The sequence below is a fragment of the Vanacampus margaritifer genome, chromosome 18 (assembly GCF_051991255.1).
Source record: "Vanacampus margaritifer isolate UIUO_Vmar chromosome 18, RoL_Vmar_1.0, whole genome shotgun sequence".
Lineage (NCBI taxonomy): Eukaryota > Metazoa > Chordata > Actinopteri > Syngnathiformes > Syngnathidae > Vanacampus > Vanacampus margaritifer.
In genome coordinates, this window is record NC_135449.1 from 15028107 (window position 1) to 15051076 (window position 22970).

General features: G+C 39.8%; 3 protein-coding genes across 6 annotated transcripts in view; 2 read left to right on the forward strand and 1 right to left on the reverse strand.

Moving 5' to 3' along the window:
* The window catches only part of mprip (myosin phosphatase Rho interacting protein), a 63420-nt gene extending 60119 nt beyond the window's left edge, over window positions 1-3301 (forward strand). Inside the window, exons 21-25 of one of the 2 annotated variants that reach the window (XM_077550403.1) lie at window positions 513-599; window positions 698-863; window positions 1282-1367; window positions 1682-1754; window positions 2400-3301. In XM_077550403.1, the coding sequence (XP_077406529.1) occupies window positions 513-599; window positions 698-863; window positions 1282-1367; window positions 1682-1714 (372 nt within the window). In that variant the 3' untranslated portion in view covers window positions 1715-1754; window positions 2400-3301. The remainder of the gene's footprint in view (window positions 1-512; window positions 600-697; window positions 864-1281; window positions 1368-1681; window positions 1755-2399) is intronic. The other variant, XM_077550402.1, reaches the window with a different exon arrangement.
* Window positions 3302-3746: 445 nt separating this feature from the next.
* Window positions 3747-14116, forward strand: LOC144038730 (uncharacterized). 2 transcript variants are annotated; one of them, XM_077551436.1, is made up of 6 exons: window positions 3747-3905; window positions 4905-7426; window positions 8547-8640; window positions 9417-9466; window positions 9566-9627; window positions 12351-14116. In XM_077551436.1, coding segments are annotated over exons 2-6 (2724 nt in total). In that variant the 5' UTR covers window positions 3747-3905; window positions 4905-4909; the 3' UTR covers window positions 12352-14116. The 2 variants fall into 2 exon arrangements, with proteins under 2 accessions (XP_077407562.1, XP_077407563.1); XM_077551437.1 differs by lacking the exon at window positions 3747-3905 and adding an exon at window positions 4660-4834.
* Window positions 14117-15065: 949 nt separating this feature from the next.
* bsk146 (brain specific kinase 146) lies at window positions 15066-21809 on the reverse strand. 2 transcript variants are annotated; one of them, XM_077551083.1, is made up of 4 exons: window positions 21669-21809; window positions 21388-21590; window positions 19441-19632; window positions 15066-19365 (listed from the first exon to the last, which is right to left on the reverse strand). In XM_077551083.1, the coding sequence occupies exons 1-4, from the start codon at window positions 21805-21807 to the stop codon at window positions 18670-18672; spliced, it is 1230 nt and encodes a 409-aa protein (XP_077407209.1). In that variant the 5' UTR covers window positions 21808-21809; the 3' UTR covers window positions 15066-18669. The 2 variants fall into 2 exon arrangements, with proteins under 2 accessions (XP_077407209.1, XP_077407208.1); XM_077551082.1 differs by having other exon boundaries at window positions 15066-19632.
* Between the last annotated feature and the right edge of the window lie 1161 nt (window positions 21810-22970).

The window sequence follows — 22970 nt, forward strand, 5'->3', positions numbered from 1 at the left end:
GTACAGTAGTCAGCTTCCTTATGGCCACAGAAGAAAACAAATTTAAGATCCCGGTAAATGACACTCATTATATTTTGTTTAACTAGTTTGCGTTTTGGATCTCATGATGCTGTTGACAAACTTGAAAAATGATTTATTTTATTCATTGTGCCTGTGAAAACAGCTATAGTGAGCTACATATATGCTTTGTGTCATGTCTTACTTAATTTAAAGACTTTTTACTCACCCAGTTATATAAATGAGATTTTTTTTTTCACTCAAATGACTCGTTTTGATGCAGTGATTCCCGTATGTGCAATAATGCATGCATGCAGGTCTGAGTTTTAGTTCTATCATTCAGCCATCATTAAATTGTTAATCTTAAAATGACTGAGCTTCAGAGTGGTTTACATCCAAGAATCAATTATTTCTCCACCCCTTCCCTACATAGAGAAATTATAAGAATGTCATTAGTTTGAGTGAATTTTGGATAAAGTATTCCGCTTTGTTTTTATCATCTGCTTGTTTGGCAGGTAATGCTGAGGGTGAAGGAATCTGAGGTCCAATACTTAAAACAGGAAATCAACTCCTTGAAAGATGAACTCCAAGCTGCACAACGAGTATATCTTTATTGCTGCCTTCATTTTAGAAACCTTGTTCCGTAAATGTCTTTGTTAGAGTCACTCGTCGCTTGAGCTGCCCAACGTTGTCGTTTCAGGACAAAAAGTATGCGACAGATAAGTACAAAGACATCTACACAGAGCTGAGCATCGTCAAGGCCAAAGCCGAGCGGGACCTGGGTCGGCTCAGAGACCAGCTGCAGCTGGCTCACGAGGCACTTGGTGAACCATCGCTGGAGGAAGTGGACCGTGGAGGAGGATATGGTAGATAGAAACATATCGGCTATTTCGGATATTTAGTTATGGGGCCTTTTGCTGCGACATACTTTAAAAGAGATTTTATTTATAGCACCTCTTAATAGCTAGAGCACTCTCGTGTTTTCCAACCAGAAAATATCAAGAATGTAGCAATGTCTGTTATGGTTTTAGGGGTTCTTAAAGAAATAAATTAACATTATGAGCTAATTGGTGCAGATGATGCCGTACAGTAGGTGTAATGGGCAAAAGTAAAACTGCAAACTGTATTTTTACTTTATTACAAGTCATTATGTCTTAAATCATTCAATGTTTTGGCCAAAATAGACTTTTCTAATGACCATAGTTAAGGATCGACTACACCCAAGTTCCTAATACATATAAGTCCTGTTTTCATTTAATTTATTTCTGTCATTTTCCCTCCCAGACATAATGAAGTCCAAAAGCAACCCTGACATTCTAAAGATGGCGGCTGCTGCGGCCAAACGTTCCGAACGCACCATGAGATCAAAGGTGGGTTTCCTGTTAATGCTGAAGTCACTTCCACATCCCGTAATTGTGTTAATTCAGGATTTCTTCTGAAAGAGCCTCACCCACCCATTGTGTCTACAGTAGTCAATTGCACAAAAGGAATTGACAGTGGGTGATTCCAGCAGTGTCCTACTGCCACCTTTTGGCCAGAGTGGCCGCTTACAATTTGCGGCAGCATCACCAGCTGACCTGTTTTGTTTACTCCTCTTGTGACTATCGAAAATGCGTGGTGCCCAGCTTTCTTCAAAGCAGTGTAACGCACACTTACCGGTCTGTTTTCCCCCCTATGTCCCCAGTCTGTGAGTCGTGACATGCCCTGGGACAGTTAGTGTTGCTGAGGACGTGTAGGCCTCCCTCCCCTCTCCTTAGGTACGACGTGCATTTTGAGCAAATCCTCTCGTTGTCAGCCTTCAAAGCACCAGACAAATCTGAGTCACCCCTGCACATTCCACTGCACAAATAATCACTGCACAGATGCATGGTGGTGAAGGACACTGTTGTGGAGCACTGAATGTGTATCTGTCTGTCTTGTCTGTCGACGATGATGATAAACCTTTGTGGAATGACACCTTAGCAGATGTGCATTTTGTGAATGACTTGCTTGTAGTGCTACTGTGGACCCCAAAATAACTCAACGAGCTTATTATTTGGTTTTGTTCTCCACGTTGGTAGCAAAAAGGCAGGTTTACCAGCGTTTTGACTTACTGGCTTGAGTAGGTTGTAATAATGGCCTAAACCCCAAAAAGACAAGTTGGCTTCCCTTGTATAGTGCTTAGTGCCAGGTCTGTGAAGAATGATCACGAGTTTGATGCGCTTTTAATGTGAGTCTAGTTTAAGTAGCTTTAAAAGCATAGATTTCTCCGAAGATTTTGGACAACCTCCAACTCAATACAGGCTCAACTGTACATTGGAGGCGATTAACCTGGCAAAGACATTTGCAGTAATGCACATCTCTCTAGTCTCAATAATTGATATATTTTATATTAACATCTGCTGCCCTTTCAATCCCAACAGAGTCTAAAGGAAGGACTGACACCTGAGCAAAGACTCCACCTGTTTGAAAATAAGGACACTAAGGAGTTTTGAATGTGACACGTCACCTCCTCCTACCTTGCTGCATGCTTAAAAGTCCCCTATTTTAGCTCTGTAATGGCTTATTTGGTAACACTACACACTGGTCACTAAAGAAACATTTATTATTAAAGGACACATGGTATGAAGTTCGGATTTCATGTTTAGAATTTGCATTCTGTGCACTTCAGTTAACTGTGACAATTTTTGTATCGTTTTTTTTTCTCTCATTGTCTTACTGTAAATATTGTTTTAATTGAGCATTTGCCACGCATACACTAATACTATGACTGTGTAAGCTACTGTTTTAACTCCTAGACTGTTGCGAGCCAAGAATGTGACGTCTAAACGGCCCGGCATTTTCGGCGACTAATACATGCATAAAACGTAGGAATGGTTCAGATGTGCATGTGAAACGCTGGGTCTTTGTCAGCATTCCAGCGCAGATGGAAGTGGGAAGAAAAAGTACAGATTTGGATTATCAGTTACTATGTTGCTCCATCGCTTGACTTCAAAGTAAACATCATAGATGTTCTCTGCCATCCTTGGTTTGATCCCCATGGAAAGACTGCACCTGAATGCACAAGGAATGAGGTTCTCTGACTATAATTTATATATATTAAATTTTATATAGTTTTTTTTTCCTCACTGCAGTCATTGTTCCAGTCGTTTAGAAGTTGGTTGTGTTTTTAGTTCTGTTCAGTGACAGTCTGTATTTATTTAAATGGTTGGGATTTTTCTTTCACATTCCCCTTCCTCTGTACTCTAATTTTGTAAATATAAACCGAATACACATATTCACCAACTGATTACAGGTTATTAGCAATAAATATTTTTGCACCCTCTGACTGTGTTGTTGTTTACTCCAAGATTTACTTTTTCAATCAGCAGCTGACCAGGTTATATTGTATGTATATGCAGTTGACACTCTCTCCTTGGTTTGGCACTTGGCAGTGCTTGAATTTTTACAAAGTTATTGAATGAGTGTAACACTTTTAAATACTGTATCGTACTTTTTGTACACCGCTAATCGTCTTACTACCGCATCTAATCAAATTTCCTTACCACTTCTGTTGTATCTTTTTGTCAACCGTTGTAATAGACACAGTCTGTTAACAAATACGAATTTTACTAAATAAATAAAGGGCACTGTATTGAGTTTAGTAACTAATACAATATCTGAATGGGCTACACGTTATTTCAAGATTCTTCCTGCATTCGGGGTTTCTGCAGAAACGTGCAGTTAAACATATTTTATTGTGGAGGGGTGCGTCAGGAAATTAAAAATGTATGAGACAACTTGACGCTGCGGTCATCAGCGTTCCGGGAAAATCTAAGGGTTTAATTTGGGGCATTTATAATTTTGTTCAAATAGTTGGGATCTTGAAGGAGATGCAGGGTGGAAGTGTCTTTCAGCTGGACGTTTAAAACGCGACGACCCCTGCCTGGGTAAGTTTGAGCTTCCTCGGTTCCGCCTATCCGTCTTTGTTTCAACCAGTCGGGCCTTGCCCTGATACGTTCACTACTCTGAAAACACGTTGCCAAACTCAATGAAAATAAACTCTCAACTTCATAAATAACGCGTTTCGTTGGGTTTGTATACACCCTAGAAGTAACTTTAACAAGCTCATACATATTTACATCCACTTTTTGATTCGGGGTGAGTATTTTAGCTATAACTCTGGTCGAATGAGCCAAACATTTAAAATCGTTTGCCGTCCTTCCTTTAACTAAGTTACTAAGCACAGAGACTTAACGTTAAACTATTGAGCAATAAAAATTGTAATTTTAGAAGAATAGTATATTTCTGGTGTAGGCACACCTCGCCGAATTTAATTTTGGACAATGCAAATCGCTCCATTTTCCAAAACACTCGTGTATACTTCACGATTTTCTGACATAATTTCAAACAAATTAAAACTGATAATTAGTCGTCGTGGTTCAGCGCAGGCCTAGCAAGCTAACGTTAGCGTTGGCTAAGCTGTAGCCATCGAGTTGGCATACCATACCTGACCTGTCAACGTTGTTGGTAAATTGACTGTCGTTTCCAAGAAAACAATCTTTTGAACTTGAGTAGTTCCCTGTAAACATTTGGTGACGTTTATGACAAAAAAAATGTAAAACGTGTACTTGAGGCGATATCGTGTATTTTAAAATGTGAACGTTATCCTCTTACGCGTCAGTTATTATGTCAGCTGAACGTTTATGACTCATTTCTTGCTTTATCTGTATATACGCGTTTGATGTATGGAAACATACTAAGTAATTTAGGTTAAGAGTAAAAAAGTTATATTCTAAGTGGAGACTCAAAAGAGTAGCTTGTAGTATGTGTCAAGGTTACTCCCAAGTTGCGCTTCAGTGACTGGACTACAAAAAATGTAAAACTTTTTTTTTACTTGAAATTCTATCAAAGGTTAATTGATGACACAATCTTTGTGTGTTTTACAGTTGCTATGGAGCAACCACCAGGGAGCTTGGATGATCTTCAACCTCAGGACCTCTCCACCTCGAGTAACCCAAGGGTGGTTGACCTGACCAAGAAAGGTAGCCTGAATGTCATGTCCTGCGATGTCCAGCATCTAGTTCACAGCCCGGACTGGCACCCAAACTCTGGATTACCCTCTTCAGAGACCACCTCCTCTAATGCCTCACACCAACCAGCGGATCAAATTCAACCAGACAATGCCTTGTCCCACACCACAGTGACCCTATCCTATGTGAGCAGGTCTCACATTTATTCAGCATCTCAGCCTCTAACTGCTTTGCCGCCTGTCAGCAAGTTCTCCCTTCTCCCCTCTTGTGAGGCTGACAAAGGGCTTGGGGAGACCCTGAACCAGCTTTACTTGGAACATATTGACACACCAGTGGACCTCGCCACCAAGGCTTTCTCTAAGGCTCCAGAGGTTGATGGAGTTTGTCTACCACAGGAGTTTTGTAAATTAAATGGAGCAGTAAGTCCGAGCTTGACCCTCAAAGAGGAACACAGCATTCCCAGCAGAGAGGAAACGAGTGAAAGGTTGGACAATGGCCAAGATGACAGCTGGTCAACTTTAGGTGTGGTTTCTGAAATGTCTCCAGCGAATGATGAGAGGAAGGTAAGCTCTGAGATGTTGCTACAAGTTTCTAAAATAGAGGAGCCGGCGGTCCTTCAGAACAAAATGGCTGCAATAGAGCTGTGTACACTGACCATGGACTATAAAAGCCCTCTAGAAGACCCAGTTTCTCCCTCTGCTACCTCACTGGGTGATGTCGAGGATGTGTTCATGCTGCCACAGGCTTCCAGCTCACCAAGCGGCGACAACTCTTTTCAAGCATTTGAGGTTGCTTGGGATGACTCAATCACAGAAACTGACATTCAGCTCAGGTCCGGCATTGGGGACACTGCCACAAGTTTCGATTCAAGTGATGAAAATACAAGGAGACCAGAGCTGAAGCCTTTGATTGACTTGACAGATAATGTTTGTTTGTCAGGAATTTCAGAGGACAAACCCAAAATTCTCACCCCTCACATGAACGGCAATGTCGGTGCACTCCAGAGAACTGTAAAGGAAAGGAAGCTGCCTTTGCGTTCAAATAGAGGGGTTCGCTTAGAATCACTTGTTATGAATTTAAAATCAAGCACTTATAAAGTATCTGGATTCATTAACACTAATGTGGATGCTTCCAAAATGAGAGCACAGGCTTCTTATGCAACAAATCCAAAGAGGAATGACATCTCGTTTAATGGAAAAAGGAGAAGCAGAGTGAAAATGAAACAAAAAGTAGTAAATGAGCTTAAAAAAGGTAAAGCCAATAGCATTAAAACTCATCAATGCAAAAATACTACCTCTGATTGTGTTAATAATTCTAAAAAATCATACAGAAAAAGCGTTAGGTTTACAAAGTTTGTGCCAGAGGACGTACCATACCCTGGACATTCACCACAGGTGAGCCCTGTGAGGTCAAAGAGGAGACATCAATTAACATCAAGTCCTCTGTTTAAAAACTCAAAAAAAGAGCCTGAGCCTCCTGTACACTCTGAGCCCTTGTTAGAAAAACAACAAGCAAGATGTCCCCCACCAGCACCTAAAGAAACTCCAAAGAAAAGCCCACGTTCAGCTAAAGCTAAAGGTACGCAAAAATCGTCAGCTGCAAAAACAAAGGTTGCTCGCACTCCCAAGAGGCGGCGGAAGAAGCAAGAACCAAGACCATTTTCTTCCATCTTCGCTCCCAAGGAGCCTGAGATCAAATTGAAGTATGTCCACTACAGGCAGGAAAAAAAGGACTTGAGGATCAATAATTTCTCCCCCATCATCCGCATGCAGCGCCAGCAGTCATCGACGTCACTATGCACTGTAGTCAACCACCCGGAAGATGTCAGGACACAGCCCGAAAAGGGCCAAGGAGAGCTACAGAATTACCACAGTAGCTTTATTTCTGGAACTGTACCCAGCAGTTCCTGTCTCCATCTGGGTCAGGTGTCCACTCAGGGTCAGCATCAGGGCTCCCTCATCTGTTGCCTGTGCGGGCTCTCTGCCAATGCCATTGACTTGGGGGATCTCCACGGTCCCTACTATCCTGAAGGGTACCGGATATCGACCACCAAGGCGTCAGCACGTACGTCCGTTCTCCAAGGTGACAAGGGTGACTTCAGTGATTCAGATTCTTCGTCCTGTAACGTCGGGGCCAGGGGGAGGAAACGGACTACTCTACTCTCGACCAGGAGCCACAGGTCAGTGAATCTGTGGAAGAAGGGCCCCCCGCCAAGCCGCCAGAGGACTGCTGACAACACTGGCAGCCCTGCAGCAAAATGTGCTCGTTCGGAAATGTGGCCAACAGATGTGGAGGACTGGTACAGCCCCCCGGTGTTGTCCATGGAGCCCTGTGAGTACTGGCTCCACGAAGACTGCGGCATCTGGTCTACTGGCGTGTTCTTGGTGAAGGGCAGAGTCTATGGCCTGGAGGAATCTGTCAAAGTGGCCCAGGAGACGGTAAAGCAGCAATTTAAGGCTGTAATGTCAATATACATAAAGTGTCTTTGTTAACGGCTGTGTAATAGTTTTCTGATGTTAGGCTTGTTTGTAAGCATTTCGTTTGATGTGCAGGGTGACTGAGGAGTACACTTACAAAGTCTTAAATTAACCATATATTTCAGACTAAGTTGCTCCAGTCCGGAGTACAAGTCACACCAGTCAAAAAAAATGCATCCTGAAGAACAACTAAATATAAATATTGTTTGTTCTAGAAATCATATTAAACTGTTGCTAGACCATAGTTTCTGTTATACAGTTACATTTCAAACTATTAATATTGGCATTTGGCAGTTTTTGAGGGGTGGGGGTCAATTTCTTTACAATTTGCAGCTAGCGCTATTCCCCACAAATAATGCTGGCTTTCTACAAGTATTGACTATTTGCATCAACGTCACGTGATCACGTGACTGCCCTATGACGGACGGCGGAAGGAAATGATTGTTGCATGGAAGTGGACATGACCCGCAAAAAATGATCGCTGCAACTCAGTGAATACTTTGTGGGCTGCCAGTCCTTTCTGTTGATTGCTGCTGTCAATCTACGTATTTTGTCTTCATTAGTAGTTATGTGATAAAAAGCAACATTTGGTTTACTCCTTTGTCTGTCTGTACAGCCGACTGCTCAGCAAGATATGACCATTTTATAAGATAATCGATTAGATAAAGGACTTTACGCTGTACGAGATTTAATGGTTGCACAGCATGAAGCTTGTATGGTCTTCACCTTGTGTGGGTGCTTTCCACCAAGATGTACAGTCAATTGGTTTTGATGCTAAACAGTTGATCTAGGTTGCATTTGCACTGTTGGTTGTTTAGGCTTACGTCATACCACTGCAGTTTTTCTCTTTTTTTGGCCAATAAAGTGACTGAGTTAATGGATTTTATAGTGCATAAGTGTGTTACACCGAAGTAACGTTTGGATTGTTTTTAGCTCATTGACTTAGAAATGAAACCCGACTAAACCACTTTTAACTAGTATCCATCTTTTATGATAAATGGTGTCAGCATGTATCAGTATAGAATACGAGTATGTTTCAAAAACCCTGAGATGCGCTGAAGTCACTTGTATCTTTGTGCAGATGTGCTCGGCCTGCTCTGCGCCAGGTGCAACACTAGGCTGCGTCTTCAAAGGTTGTCCCAGCAATTACCACTACAGGTGTGCTCTGGAGGCAGGTAAGGTCACACTACACCATATATTATTATTATTATTAGAAATCGGAGCTGAGGGACTCAAGTCATATGACTTGTCTCATGTCACAAATCAGCATAATTTCCTAGCGTCAAAAATTAGGGAACCTGTGAAAACAGCAACCTCAATATAATTTGCTATTGCTTAGTTATATATCCAATTCTCTTTGACAAGCAGAAAATAAACATGTACATTTTGCAAGAAAAATCTGTTTTCTCTTATCTGTCATTGCGACTTGCACTCAAGTTGACTTGAGTCACTTGTGACTTGGCATAAATTAAAATACTTGAGGTTTGTCTTGGATTTGGGAGGTTACGTTTAAGACTTGACTGGAGAATGGTTGTCTTGACAGACTTGATTGTTCATTTTCTACATTTGGCTTCAATTATATGTATATATTTTTTACTTTATACGTTTTGTGTCAATAGCCCTTTTTTTGGGGGGGGGGGGACACAGCTCATCTAGTGGGTTGCACCGATAGCTCGTCAGATTTTGATGTCACAGCAAAATGTGCATATTTGTGAAAATGTTTCAAGCTCTAAAGGTGTTAAACTACAGCTTTTTATTCATGTCAACATACCTTTACATGTTGCCACTTTTGTCAAGACTGTGTTTGTGATCTACTTGAGCTAAACATGTACATAGCTCATATTGGGACAAAATGTTTGCTTACGCCCACTTAATGTTCCATGGGTGCTTTTGTTTGCTGTTGGCACTGTCCACGTGTGGGGTGACTTACCTTCTCTTCTTATTTTTGCAGACTGTGTTCTAATTGAAGAAAACTTTTCCATGAAGTGTAAAAAGCACAAGGTGAGTGCAAAACACCTTTTAATGTACTGACAGGTACTTGTCTGCTCAGTAGATACCGGTGCTCTCGGCATTCACGTCAAACTTTCCATTCTATCCTAGAATAAGACATTCAAAACCCCAGTGGGGCTGTACAGTGATCCCAGGAGAAAAAGACCCTCTTGGTGAGTAAAATTCATGTGTATGTGGCGAAACCACGTGGAGAAATCAATTTAGATAGCAATCAAATGGCCGGTTTCATCTTTACACAAATTTAAGAGTTCCTTAGTGTCTTAATATTTCTCCAGTATGCTTTGCTTTCATCAAAATATCCATGTTCAAATATCAGCTTATTGTAATATTAAAAAATTAAACCAAGATAAATAATTTTCAAAACGTTCTCCACCATTAATGTAACTTATAACCTGTGCAACTTAATTACCCCAGCATGCACGTCATAAGTGGTATGCAGGCCAATGTTATTTTAGTTAACGAAATAACTAAAACTAAAATAAAAAATCATTAACAAATAAAAATACAAATGAAAATGCTTTTTAAAAAAAAACGAAAACTAACAAAATACATTTACACTATAATTAGAGTGAAAATGCCCTTCGTTTTAGTCTTTGGTAATTCATGTAATACATGATCATTTGAGGTTGATTTTAATGTGACTTCAAGTATATTTATTTCAATATTAACCGGAATAAGGAAGTTTGAAAGTGTGTCACTCTGAAGTGACGTCATCTAGCAGCAGCCAATAGAAAAGTACATTCAGATGACGTCGTTCGTAGCCGACAATTTTGCGTGCTTGACTTTTGGCTTCAATTGCTTGGCTCGCCTGCTTTTTCATTTAACACAGCCAAAATGCGACACTGGGTAAGAAATGCGTAACTTTTTTTCATTTTACTACGGTGTTTATTGCACAAGAGTAATACACTTTAAAAAAACAAAACAAATGAAAACTAATACTGATACTAAACCAAAACTAAGCATTTTTTAAAACCGAAAACTAATTAAAAAAAAAAAAACTGACAGAGTCGCTGAGAAAACTAATTAAAATTAACCAAATTTCAAAAAAGGGGCATTCATTTTGTAAATTAGGATGTCTTTCTGAAATTGTAATGGCTCAAAAATGGGCAGATTTGAATGTTTACTTTCAAACTTTATGGGGGGGAGATCTATTTCTATACAGTTAAAAAATATATATATATAAAAAAAGAAATTGGAAAAAAATCCACCTCCAAGCATTATTTGGATACTGTATTGATCACACAAGGGTAATTATTGTGAACAAAATGAAATATGTAGGCTTGCTCTTGATGAGATGGCAGATGGCTGGCACAGACCGCCCTCGCCGAGGGCGTGATTTTTTAAAATTTATTTTTTATGACAGTTTGGGCAGAAACAGGCAGTGGTCCTGCTGGAAGGTTATAGCGTTGAATTTCAACTACTGCATTGTTACGTGTCTTGCAGTGTCTACTCCACACTGTTGACACTGCTGTGTGAGAGCGCAAACATTCTGGCCGCAGCTATACATTAACAGTATGGGCCAACGTGGAGGAACGGCACCACTTGAGCACCTTCTGTGAGGTGCAGATACCACCTCATACTACCACTAGTCACACTGCAATGCAAAAATAGCCAATATGTTATTTTTAACACAAAGATAGTCCAAAACATTGAATATATTGAAAGACAAAAATATTGTACTGAAACTGTACCGAATCTGTGTTTACAGTTTTACAAAAATATATTTTTTTTTTTTTCCAAGCCTACAGACCTAACTTAAAAGCTTATTATAGGCACCATTCTCCCGTCACGTGTGTAACATTATCACAATAATACTGTTGTTCATCCGGTCTTCAAACTCAGGCCATAATTGAAATCTCATAAATTTTAGTATTTGTCAACATAGCAGTTAAACTTTTCCACTTCCCTTATCAGAGATGTTGAGGCGTCCTGTGTGTGACGTGATGTCATGTGTGTTTGTGAGTCACACATGTGACTATCCTATAATTTATAAGGTCTCAATTATTACCTAAGCTTGAAGCCCGGAAGAAAAACAGTATATATTCTGTGAGAATGTCGCACACGTTGACAGGAGTATGGTGCATTCATATTGATCAATAATCTTGCCCAAAAATGTAGATTATAAAATGAACCAGCAGCCGTTGTTTTCTGAATGCCTAAAATGCAGGTTGGGAGAGGATTGAGGCATTTAATAATCTCTTTCTAAAAATCTGTCAATAAAAAATGAGGCTGATACTTCCTGATTTCTTCTTCCAAATTTACACAACAGAAGTACAGTGGTTCTTTTCTGATTCGGTTGTAGTGGTGAACACTGTGCTTAAATCTTTAAGCGGCTCCTCTCCGCCCATCACTGACACAGAGTGACATGATGAAATAGTGTTTTAAATCATTAAACAGTTTGCATCATGATTAAATGCTTCAATTCAATTTGTTGTGCATGGCCACCGGGAGGCAGTATAATACTATCAAGAAGACTCTTTGAGTTGAAAGGCGTTGACCGTAAACTCCATCACAGTGGCTCAGTTTCCCCATGCCTTTTTATGAACTATTTTTGCCTGCCAAGCATGAAGACCACCTGTTATGTGTAAGTTTTCGACATGTTTTGGTACCAGTAGCCTTCAATGCTTTTGCTTCACAGCAGCACTCTCAACCTCCCTTTCTTTCTACAAGCTTCAATATTATTCAGCTTTTCATATAAGATTAAGAATATATGCATGTTAGTTGTTTTAAATAAACATGTACTGCCAACACCACAGCATAGGATAATCTTTCAGAGACATCCAATAATTGTAGGTTTTGATCAGAAGTATGTTCAGCTCAATTATCACTATTTGGCTCAACTATTTTGTCATTTTGTCTCTCTTCTTTTCTGCAGACATTCACCTGCCAACTGGTGCGGGGGCTGACTGGCCCTCTGGACTTTGTGGACATCTAGCACCCTTAAACCTTAACTCGTCTTTTCTGGTTAGACTTATAAATTGCCAGTTTGTAGAAATTATTTATATGGATAATTTTTTTTTTAACAACAATCAAGATATTTAATTTAAAGAAATCATTGATTATATTTGGTTTTATTTATTCCAGAAGCATAGAATTTTGCTTCTCTTGTCAAAAAGTGCTTTTAAGTTATTGGCGAAGCCAGTTCAGGTTTGAACAAAGTAGCTGCAGCAGAGGAAATGGTGAAGAGTGGAGCCACAGAAGGTACCTTTTCTGCTAAGAAATATATGCATTAGATTTTTTTCTTTAAACAACAGAATATGATTTCCAGCTCACGTTTGTAGAGGCAAGTAAGTAATCACGGTGTGCTTGAATGTATCCTCATGTTTGTCTGTATGTGTTGGCGGTGGGGGGGTTCACAGGGAGCACTTTACAGTGGCTGCAGTATTAGTTGACCACGCCCCCTCCTCATCTTCTACACGTTAGACGGGAAGAAGCAGTTCTTAGGCTGGATTTACACTGCATGGTATATGTGACACAAGTACAGTGAAATCATACAGTATGAAAAATGATCCAAGTATGCTACTTTCCCACACGTGTCCAAAAGGCAGGAAGAGGCCAGCTAAATAGTATAGAGCATTTAATATTTGTATTATTTATAAAATATAGTCTACTTCTGTGTTGTTGCTGTCCAGTGCTGAAGTGTCCAGTGGCGTTACAATTTGGTCGTCTGTGCATGCAGGTTGTTCAATATGTTCCGTCATATTAGTTATTTGTCACTAAGTTGAAATGTACATGAAATAGACAGTCAAAAAATGCAAACACTGTCATAATTAAATCGGAAACAAGCACTTAATTGGACCTGCAGTGTAATTCCAGCCTTAGCAAAATAATGTGTTTTGATATATATTTAGTTTTTTACTCTCATCTAGCTAAAAGCACCTTGGGAGCGTGGCAAAGCTTCTTGTATTGTGTTGTCATGGATTGTGAATCAGCAGAACATTAAACGCCCTGTTTTACAAGTTCAGCCACTCTCCACAAACTGCAAAAATAAAATATCAGTTAACATTGATTACAATTTCAAAAGGCCGCTCTTATCCACTATAGTTTGTCATTGATTTACAAGATGCAGCGTGGTACCTCATAAGCCTTATCTGTCGTAAGAGGGGCGCACACACTGTTTGCAGTGCAGAGACAAATCGGATCTGCTAGGGGCAGCATTGTGCTGTGAGAGACGTTTGAACAGTTCACCGAAAGACACAACTGGCCATAAAGAGACATGAACGTTCATTCGTGTCATGTCTCACTTGGGTTTGCATACTTTTAACTGTTTTCCAAGGGTCACACAACTGCGCAAAATGCATTTTTCATTTGTTTGTGTTGTACAATACAACTTTTTAATGATGTGTGATTATTATGAAATATTTTTAATTTGTTGTGTGTTATCTCAGGGATAAATTTACTTGTTTTTGTTGGGTTAATGGACAGGAATTATAAAAGCCTTTTGTTTCTGGTCCGGACATTCCAGCACCACCTAGTATCTGTCGTTGTTTGGGTTTAACAAGTGACTGCGAGTCGTGCCACGTTTATTTTATTTTTCATTGTCACATTTATTTTATTTTTATTTTTTACATCCCTGCTCTCCTCTTGTAGCATTGAAGTTATTTGAGTGTCCAAATAAAAATATTTTGTTTGAAAATCAAACACATCTGTGCTTTGTTTTTATATTTATATATAGATATATATATATATATATATATATATATATATAGATATATATATATATATATATAGATATATATATATATATATAGATATATATATATCTATATCTATATATATATATCTATATATATATATATATATATATATAGATATATATATAGATATATATATATATATATATATATATATAATGTATATAATCTGCATTAATTCATGATTAATGTGATATTTTTTTGTGATTAATCAGTTAACGCTTTAACTTTGACAGCACTAATATATATATATATATATATATATATATATATATTAATCACAATTAATCGCTTAATAAAAAAGACTTTTTCATCAACATTTTTTCCCTGACAAATTTGAAGAGCACCAGTACAACGTGGACTTTTGCGTGCTTATTTCCATCAATTTAGCCCTTTTATAAGCGTTGTTTTATGCTACTGACTATCAAATTATATATGTGTAATGTGACTGCCCAATAATGGCAGCGATGTACTGTATATGCAGCGATATACTGTATATCGTGACACATTTATTGTCTAGGGCGCATTAATCTTTTACCAATTGACTCTTGTTAAAAGTTTCACATGCAGTAGTAGTTCCTTTTTAAATCGATAGAAAGGACCAAATTGGGGCGCAGCGCTCCTATGTTGCCATGGCAACTTGACGTCTCATTGTATTGCAATTTTAAAGTTAAGTTGGCTAACATTGGTTGCTACCTTATGCTCATGCTGATTTGTTTTGTTGTTTGGCAAAGATACCAGTAACCATTGTTGAGTATATTCATAGCTAGAGAATTGCTCTTGAACTATTTGTAAAATGTAAGTCAGGCAGGACTAAATTGGATTTATAGTGTTTTTGAATATTTCATATCAAATCAATTAGAATGAAGCTAAAAAATTGAAACAAAATAGATGACTTCAACGAGAATTCTCAATTTTATTGACTAAATCTGATTTAACAGGAAGACAGTTGTATTGCAGAGACACAACAAAGTTGGAGACAGTGCTTGTGGCCATCTACTCACAAAAAGTCACAAAAATGATAAAGTTGGGAAATTTGCCACTGGACACAGACACCGAAGCTCAGCTACCACGCGTGAATGAAAATGGTGAGATGATGAAAACAGGAGGATGGCCAGAGGCAAACTGTTTGGATCTTTTATTTCCAGTTTGAATCAAGTCTCCTCCCACCTCGAACCTTTAAATGTTTCAGGCAAGTTGAAAAATAAAATAAACACAATAATTGTTTATTTTTCTTCCAATAATAATTTTAATGTTGGATTAAGATTTCCATTCAAGTAGCTATTGTTTACACCATTGATTCCCAACCAGTTATCCAATATCACTTAATTAGTCAGAATTCTTTATGTATTTTCTACAACAAAAAATAGATCTCCACTATCTATGCCAGTGACATAAAGTGACAGGCAGAACAATTAAATGCGCTTCCGCTAGATGATGGCACCAGGTACATCACCCAAGTATGCACTTTTAGTGGTGACAGTCTAAAGCTTAACGAAAAAAAAATCTCAATCAAAACACATTCATATCTTGGATTTTATGGAAGTGTTTTCCTCTCCTTGGAAATCAAGCGTCACCAAAATGTATTTGGGCATCTCTACTTATGCCCACTTCAACATCTGAAACTATCAGAACTGTTCTGACAGAACAGAACGATTTGCCCAATATTTTTATGGGCGTTAAGCCTTTTTCTCTTTATAGACGCTCAGTATAGAGAAAAACTAACGTCAGAAATCTGCAATCAATCGTCACCGAAATGAATGTGTACATCTTGTGCTTATGCTTACTTCAATCTCTAAATTATTAGAAAAACCGGCCCAATATGTTGCTTGTTATGGTTGTTAAGCATTTTCCTTATTTTGTTAAGAGGTGGATAACATTTTGCTGGTCCGTCATTTGTCAGCACCCTTCCGTCATCGTTAGTCTGGCTTTTTTTTTCAAGCCTAACCGAACTGTTATCGTCAGGCCGTCATTCTATTTTACTTTGTCACCACCATTTTAGGACCGACAGAAAGAAGGTGGGCATTCCATCATTACTTCCGTCATTTGTCAACAAAACGGGCGTCTGGGCAGTGGCGGACTGAAGGGTCCGTCGGTACTTGACCCGGTTAGTGACGATTACACTGGTGGACTGAAATCCACTTATGTCAGTGCTTAGTTCGTCATTTTTTTGTCAAGTTGATCATCATTCATCAGAAAAACGGGCAACCGACAGTGAAGGACTGACAGTCCGTCAGTACTGATGACATATCCACCTCTGTTAACAAGTCTCTATGGAGAGTAAATAAACTGCAAAAATACTGGGGGTGGCTGTTGTAATATTTGCAGCTGTTAACGATAGATTGCCGTTTTCTGACATTAAATGATGTAAAGCTTTTTGTATGGAGAGGAAGAAATTTAGTCTATAAAATGCCCCAAAAAGATGCAATTGCTTTAATTCTGCCAGAGGTTGGTGTGGGCATGAATTGCGATGTTAAACTTTTAAAGGGGAAGTCAACCATTTATTTTATTTTTTTTGGACAATATTTTCTATGCAGCCCCACTGTTCTAAATACGTTTGTATGCATCTCAGGGGTGGGGGGGCTATTTTGCTACTTGTTGTCGACTGAAGATGACATCAATGTTGCTTAGGTCTCAAGCAACCAATCACAGGTCAGCTTCAGAAAACAGGTGAGCTGTGATTGGTCGTTATCTGAGCCCTGAGCAACTGTGATGTCATGTTCAGTAGACAGCAAGTGGCAAAATGGCCGCCCACTGAGATGGATGGACAAAAACGGGTGTATTTTGCTGCATAACTCATGTTCCACAAATGTAATATTAATCAGAATGACAAGTTTAGACTAGTGAGGTCACCTATAACATATTATTGTCCAAAAATGTTTAAGTTTGACTTCCACTTCAAGCAATTTTGACTGTCCCATTATTGTGACATATTTGTTTGATGATTTTTCTAATGTAACGTATGCGCCTTGGCTCAATAAAGGTTGGTCACCACTGATTTACAGGCCTGTAATAAATTGTCTCTTTGCGGTAGCCTGGATAACTTGTTAATACTCATTTGAAGTCACTGTCAGAACTCAAAATGTGAGGCTTACTACAGTGGATTGTTAGCAAACGGTGCTGGTTCTGATGATGAGGTAATGCTCTTCTTAATGCGGTCATGTGAGCGAGTCTAAAGTGCTGCAGCGGCAGTAAACAACGTACAGCTGCATGATGGGGAAAACAGCGCGTCCACAGTGTCCGCGTCCCTCCTTTGTCCTTTTGTTCAGAGTCCGATGAGGTCAGAGATTGTCACAAGATGGACATTTTTGCATACTCGCTGGCTGATCTGGGAGCAGCTGGGATGATGACGAAGATGATACTCCAAGCGGGTCGTAATGTACACAACCATGTTGCTTGCGTCTACTCAGCTTGTTTTTACGGTTAGCTTTAGCGTTTAGTACACACATGCAAATTTGTGAGGAAAGACAACAGGCTCAATCCAAATGCAGGATCCAGTGTTTTTTCTTCTTTCAAATGGTTGAGTTTGAGAAAGGATGTTTGTTTGTTTTTTTGCTGTTTAAAAACAAATTCCATGCCACTGTTACCTAAAAGTGACCATTTAGAAGCTCCTAAAGTTTTTATTCCCTACCCTTATGAGCACTATCTAGTCATGCTTTGCTTTTTTTTTTTGTTACAGTTCCTGAAAGTGGTGATGTGAATACAAGACATTAATACAAACACACTAAAACACACAGAATAGAAACTAATTTTGAGATTTTTTTGTTTGTTTTAGTTTTTTGTGTTTTTTTGTTTGTTTTAGCCCTGAAACGTCAAGAGATCGTACCTTTTGAACGTAATGCGAAAGTTGTGTGACATCAAAAGATTCCACAACATTTTTTCTTTGTATGTAGTCGCTGAGCTACTCATCATGCATTATTTACTTGAAATTTTTTTTTTTTTTTTTGAAGGGGCAGAGTGAATATAAAGAAAGATGTGTATTTTGAGTAACACAATAGTGAGTAGAAAATTGTGTGAAGTCGATATGTTAAAAGCAGACAGTTCTAAACCATCACACGACAGCCAATAAGTAGTTGAATTTGAGTCCGAATCATCTCACAGAAAATCACCCCCTGAATGCATTTGTTACAAAAAATGGACCCAGTTAATGAAACACACTTGATGTATTTAAAAGCATTTCCTCTTTCAAATGTGTCTTTTTTTATGTGAGTTTCACACTTGGCGGTGCCGCTTCAAGCCCCTGAAGACGTCATGTTCCTACCTGACTTCTTTTTTTTTTTTTGCTTTTTTGGAAATATTGCTTTAGGAAGGACGTTTTGGTCTTCTGTTGTACTTTCCCGCTTTGTAGAGCTCGTCTGTCATGTGCTCCTACCACAACGACGACGGTATTCAGTGTCTCGTTCTCCGTTGCATGCACATCAACTGTACGTGGGTGGATGAGTGGTAGAAGAAGAGCACACCGGTGAGACGGAATTAACATAGAAAATTTCGACGAGGTGCTCAGACACATATCTCGATGGGCGTGGCCACGAGCATGCGGCCTCCCGGCGAGCTTTTCTCCCGCGGCATCCGGTCGTAGCTATTGGTGGACGACACCGAGCTGTTGGTGGAGACGGACACAAAATGGTGGCCCCCGCCCAGTTCCATCGTAGCACCCTTGGCCGCACCACCGCCTCGCTCGGCGGCAATGGGTGACACCGGTGAGAGGGGGGACAGAGTCTGCTGCTTCATCCGCTCCACTAGGACTTCCTCGTCTTCCTCCCCAGATGAAGATGAGGACATATTGTCGTTCACCTCTGCTCGCCCGTTACCGCCGCCGCCACTTCCCCCGTTGCCGTTGTTGTTGTTGTTTTCGCCGTCAAGCATCCACGAATGGCTGAAATATCCAAACACCTCTTTAACGGAGCAGCGGCGCTCCTGCTCCACCGAAAGCAAGCGGCGGAACATGCGCAGGGCCTGCTCGGTGAAGCGTCTCCACTGTGAAGGCACCGTGTTGGTCCTCCTCCTCTGCCAGCGGATAAACTCCTGGTAGAAAGAGTCGGTGGCCAGCGCCTTCTCCCACGGGAAGTTGCCGGTCAGCATGCAGAAGAGGAGCACGCCAAAGGCCCACACGTCGGTACTATAGTCTACGCAGAAACCCTCGTGACGAGACACGTCGCACAACTCGGGGGCCGTGTACGGGATGGTGCCGCTGACCTGGAGACACGCGGCAAAATGGATCATTCGCAAACAGAGTGGGGGGTAATTTTTCAGACTGGAGAATTTTCTTACTCGTTTCACTGGCGATCCGGCGCGACGGGTCATGCCGAAGTCAGACAGTTTGACTTTACGGCACTCCCGGTCAAAAATGAGAATATTTTCAGGCTTGATGTCCCTGTGGACCAGCTTCTTACAGTGCAGGTAGTCCAGTGCAATGGCTACTTGGTGTACACATCGCTTCGCCACTGCTTCTGGAAGACCAACCTGAAAGAGCAGAAAGGGGGAAATCAGGAGGAAAAAAAGGAAAGGGTGGGGGGGAATCGTTGAGTACATATAGCACATAAACCATGCTGTCAAGTAAGGAGTCATGTTCGTCTTCCTATGCTCCACTTAGATATTTACTGGTCATTTGCTTTATAATTCTGAATTCAAATCACTGCTAAACAAAACAAACCTAAAAAAAACATGTGTTTTAATTTTAGCAGCTAGCTAACAAAGTTAGCTCAGAGCAACAGCAGATGTGTAGACGCTGGTTCAATGTCAGTTATATTCAGTGTTGGAAATAACGGCGTTCGTTTTTTTCATAAACTGACTAATGTAATTATTCTCCCCGTATTTAAAACGCCGTTATTGTATGTAAAATGCGTTGCGTTACAATTCATTTATTAGTTTTCAAGGCTCGAAATAAGCTGCAAGACGTGCAGTCGTGTGTTGCGCTTTGGCTGAAATTTTGCTATGTCATTTGCGCACAATTAGAGGCACTGTTGTTGTCGGACCTTGTCACAATAAAAGTGTCTTGACAGCTGAAAGGTATAGTGACTTATTTTGGAGGTGCGGCGGGAAGCGTGTCACGGCGTGACGGACATGTCTTCCTTTTGGAGCTTAGCTCGCATTGATCAAAATAACAGTAGAGGTTTGCCGAAAAACGGCCGCCATAAGGAGCGATTTGTTGACAATTCTGTTCAACAAGGACCATTAACATCGCGACTCTACAAGCAAGCACCATAACAGCACTAAAGAAAATATACCGGTGTTTGGTAAGTCATAGCGAGATGCTCGCCTAGTGTAATTAATAGCGTCAACAATTGTATTTCTCTTATTTCATGAGTGCTTAAAGTGTTGAAAGAAATATCCAGTCTCGGCAAATCACACTGATAGAGGCCATGGAGTCAAGGTCACAAAATACTTTTTACTTTTACTTGAGTAGATGTGTGAAGAAACACTACTCTTTATTGCGCAATATTGGGCTACACTTTACTACAGCATACAGATAGCTTTAATACAGCTTCTGATATGAGAAGGTCACTTAAACAATGGTAGTTATTGCAAAAAGCGGCCAACAGGCGGCAGCAGAGTATAAGAGATCAGCCGGCGGCCATGTTGCAATAAGCTCTTTTTGCCAGTGTTTTCAACAGGTTTGTGAATAATGATAATGCTTAGCTATATTCCAATGCTAATTGCTGCAAAATGGAAACAGATACAAATATATTTTTTTTCCTGATGAAAGAATAGACTCTAATCTTTCTTTTGGTAGGTCCCATGTTTTTATAGCAATAGAACAGAATATTCTTGGGCCTTGCAAAAAGTTATACTAGCAACAACTACCAACACCAGCCATGTTTATTTTTTCCGTACATTAAAATAAGACACCTTTCTCAGAGTTATTTTTGCGAATGAATTCAGACTTACACTAGGAATGAGCAAATAATTGATTGCTGCCGTTTGTTTCTATTTGATCGGATTTTTGTAATCTTTTTTTTTGTGGCTTCCGTAGTTTAAAGTTTACTGACTGTGCTGCTTCCACTCAGAGCTGGCTTGCCCATTAGGCAGTACAGTTCCTTAGGTTGCGATGATTCAATTCACTTTTACATTGTTGTGTGACAAGAAAGGATCCTAGAACGCAATCACGGAGTCGTCGCTCTGACCACTGCAACAAACATGCTCCCCATGAATAACATTTGACTTTCACTAATCCTAATAATGTGCTCATTAGTAATTAGAAACAACATGATGAAGCACCTGCGGAGGTATGATGTCGAAGAGGTCCCCTGCAAGTGCGTACTCTTGTGCGAAGACGTAGTACTCGTCCGTCTCGAATGCGATGCCAAACATGTTGATGATGAAAGGGCAAGGAGAAAGATAGAGCGAGATGCTGTACTCGCGCAGGAACGACTTCAGCTTGGTGGTCTTTTTCTTCAAGAACTTCAGTGCCATTTTTGTACCTTTGAGGTGAGAAAACAATCATGATTTATCAGAATGTATATTTTTGATTATTTCTGTGTTTGAAGTGAGTTCCTCACCTCTGATCTTGTGTATGACCAGATCCACCTTGCCATAGGTGCCCTTGCCCAGCTCTCTGATGACTTCGTAATACTTGTTGACTTCCACCTTCTCCAGGTTCTGGGCTGCGATCAGCTGCAACTCGTCCAGGATGTCCATGTTAGCTCGTGATGTCAGCGGAGAAGAACTCAGGCCGAGGACTGTGGGTCACGGAGGACGCAGCGAGAGGACGGAGTGAGGAAGGGATGGATGCCGAGGCGGGACAAGAGCAGCAGCAGCTAACCGTTGACGTTACTGGAGAAACACACGAGTTGAGGCACGAATTAAGTCAAGGTACCACTGTAGGTGACAAAGTGGATTTACAGTCCACCAGGAGAGAAGCATCAAGTGTATTTTTAGCTCAAGCCTGTCGGATGGGCCACCATTTTGAGTGTTACAAACAACTGGAATCCAACCAATAAAAAGTCAACAAAAACCAAGAGACCTTTATCTAAGTTGGATGTTCTTGCTAATGCACCTGGAAACTTTGTAAGTAAACAACTTTGGAGTTTTTTTGTTTTATCTCAACACCATTCAGAGTCACAGTACAGTAACTGCCACTGTCAAACTTGTAAATGACTACACTGGACTACAAAAAGCAGTGATTTAAAATCATCCAAAGCCAAATACAGTGGACCATGGTCTTTATCCTGTCGGACCTAAATATATTTATGTTGGTCCTCCAATTACTTGTCTGGAAGATAATTATGTATCAAAATTGCTCTTGTGTCCTTTCTGTGTAGAAAGGTGTGCCTCAGGGCTCAATGTTGGGGCCTCTGTTGTTCTGCTCGTATGTAAACAGTCCCTGTAACAATCATTCTAATGCTGCTTTTCATTTTTACACTGATAATGCAGTTATACAGGATCTCTCTACAAACTAGGGGCCACTGCAGGGCATGCGAGCTGCTGATTGTCTATTTTGATTGTTAATCATTCTCACAAGACAATGAACAGTGTGCTTCCTTACGTAATAGAATAAACTTTATATATTATTATTTAGTCTTAAACTACATTAAACATTACATTAAATTATTATTTAGTCATTGAACTGAAGCAATTGGTCGTGAATATTAAGTTTTTGTGTGGCCCAAAAAATTTTTTCCAATATGCCCTACATATTGGTTACTACACTGTAAAAAAACAGAATTTCGATATTTTATTTTATTTACAGATTTTTACCATACTTGTAAAATATCATGTAATTTAAAAAATAGACTGTAATCTCATATGCTGAATGTAAAATAACATTAAGTCCTGTAACTGTAAAAACACAATATTTTTGT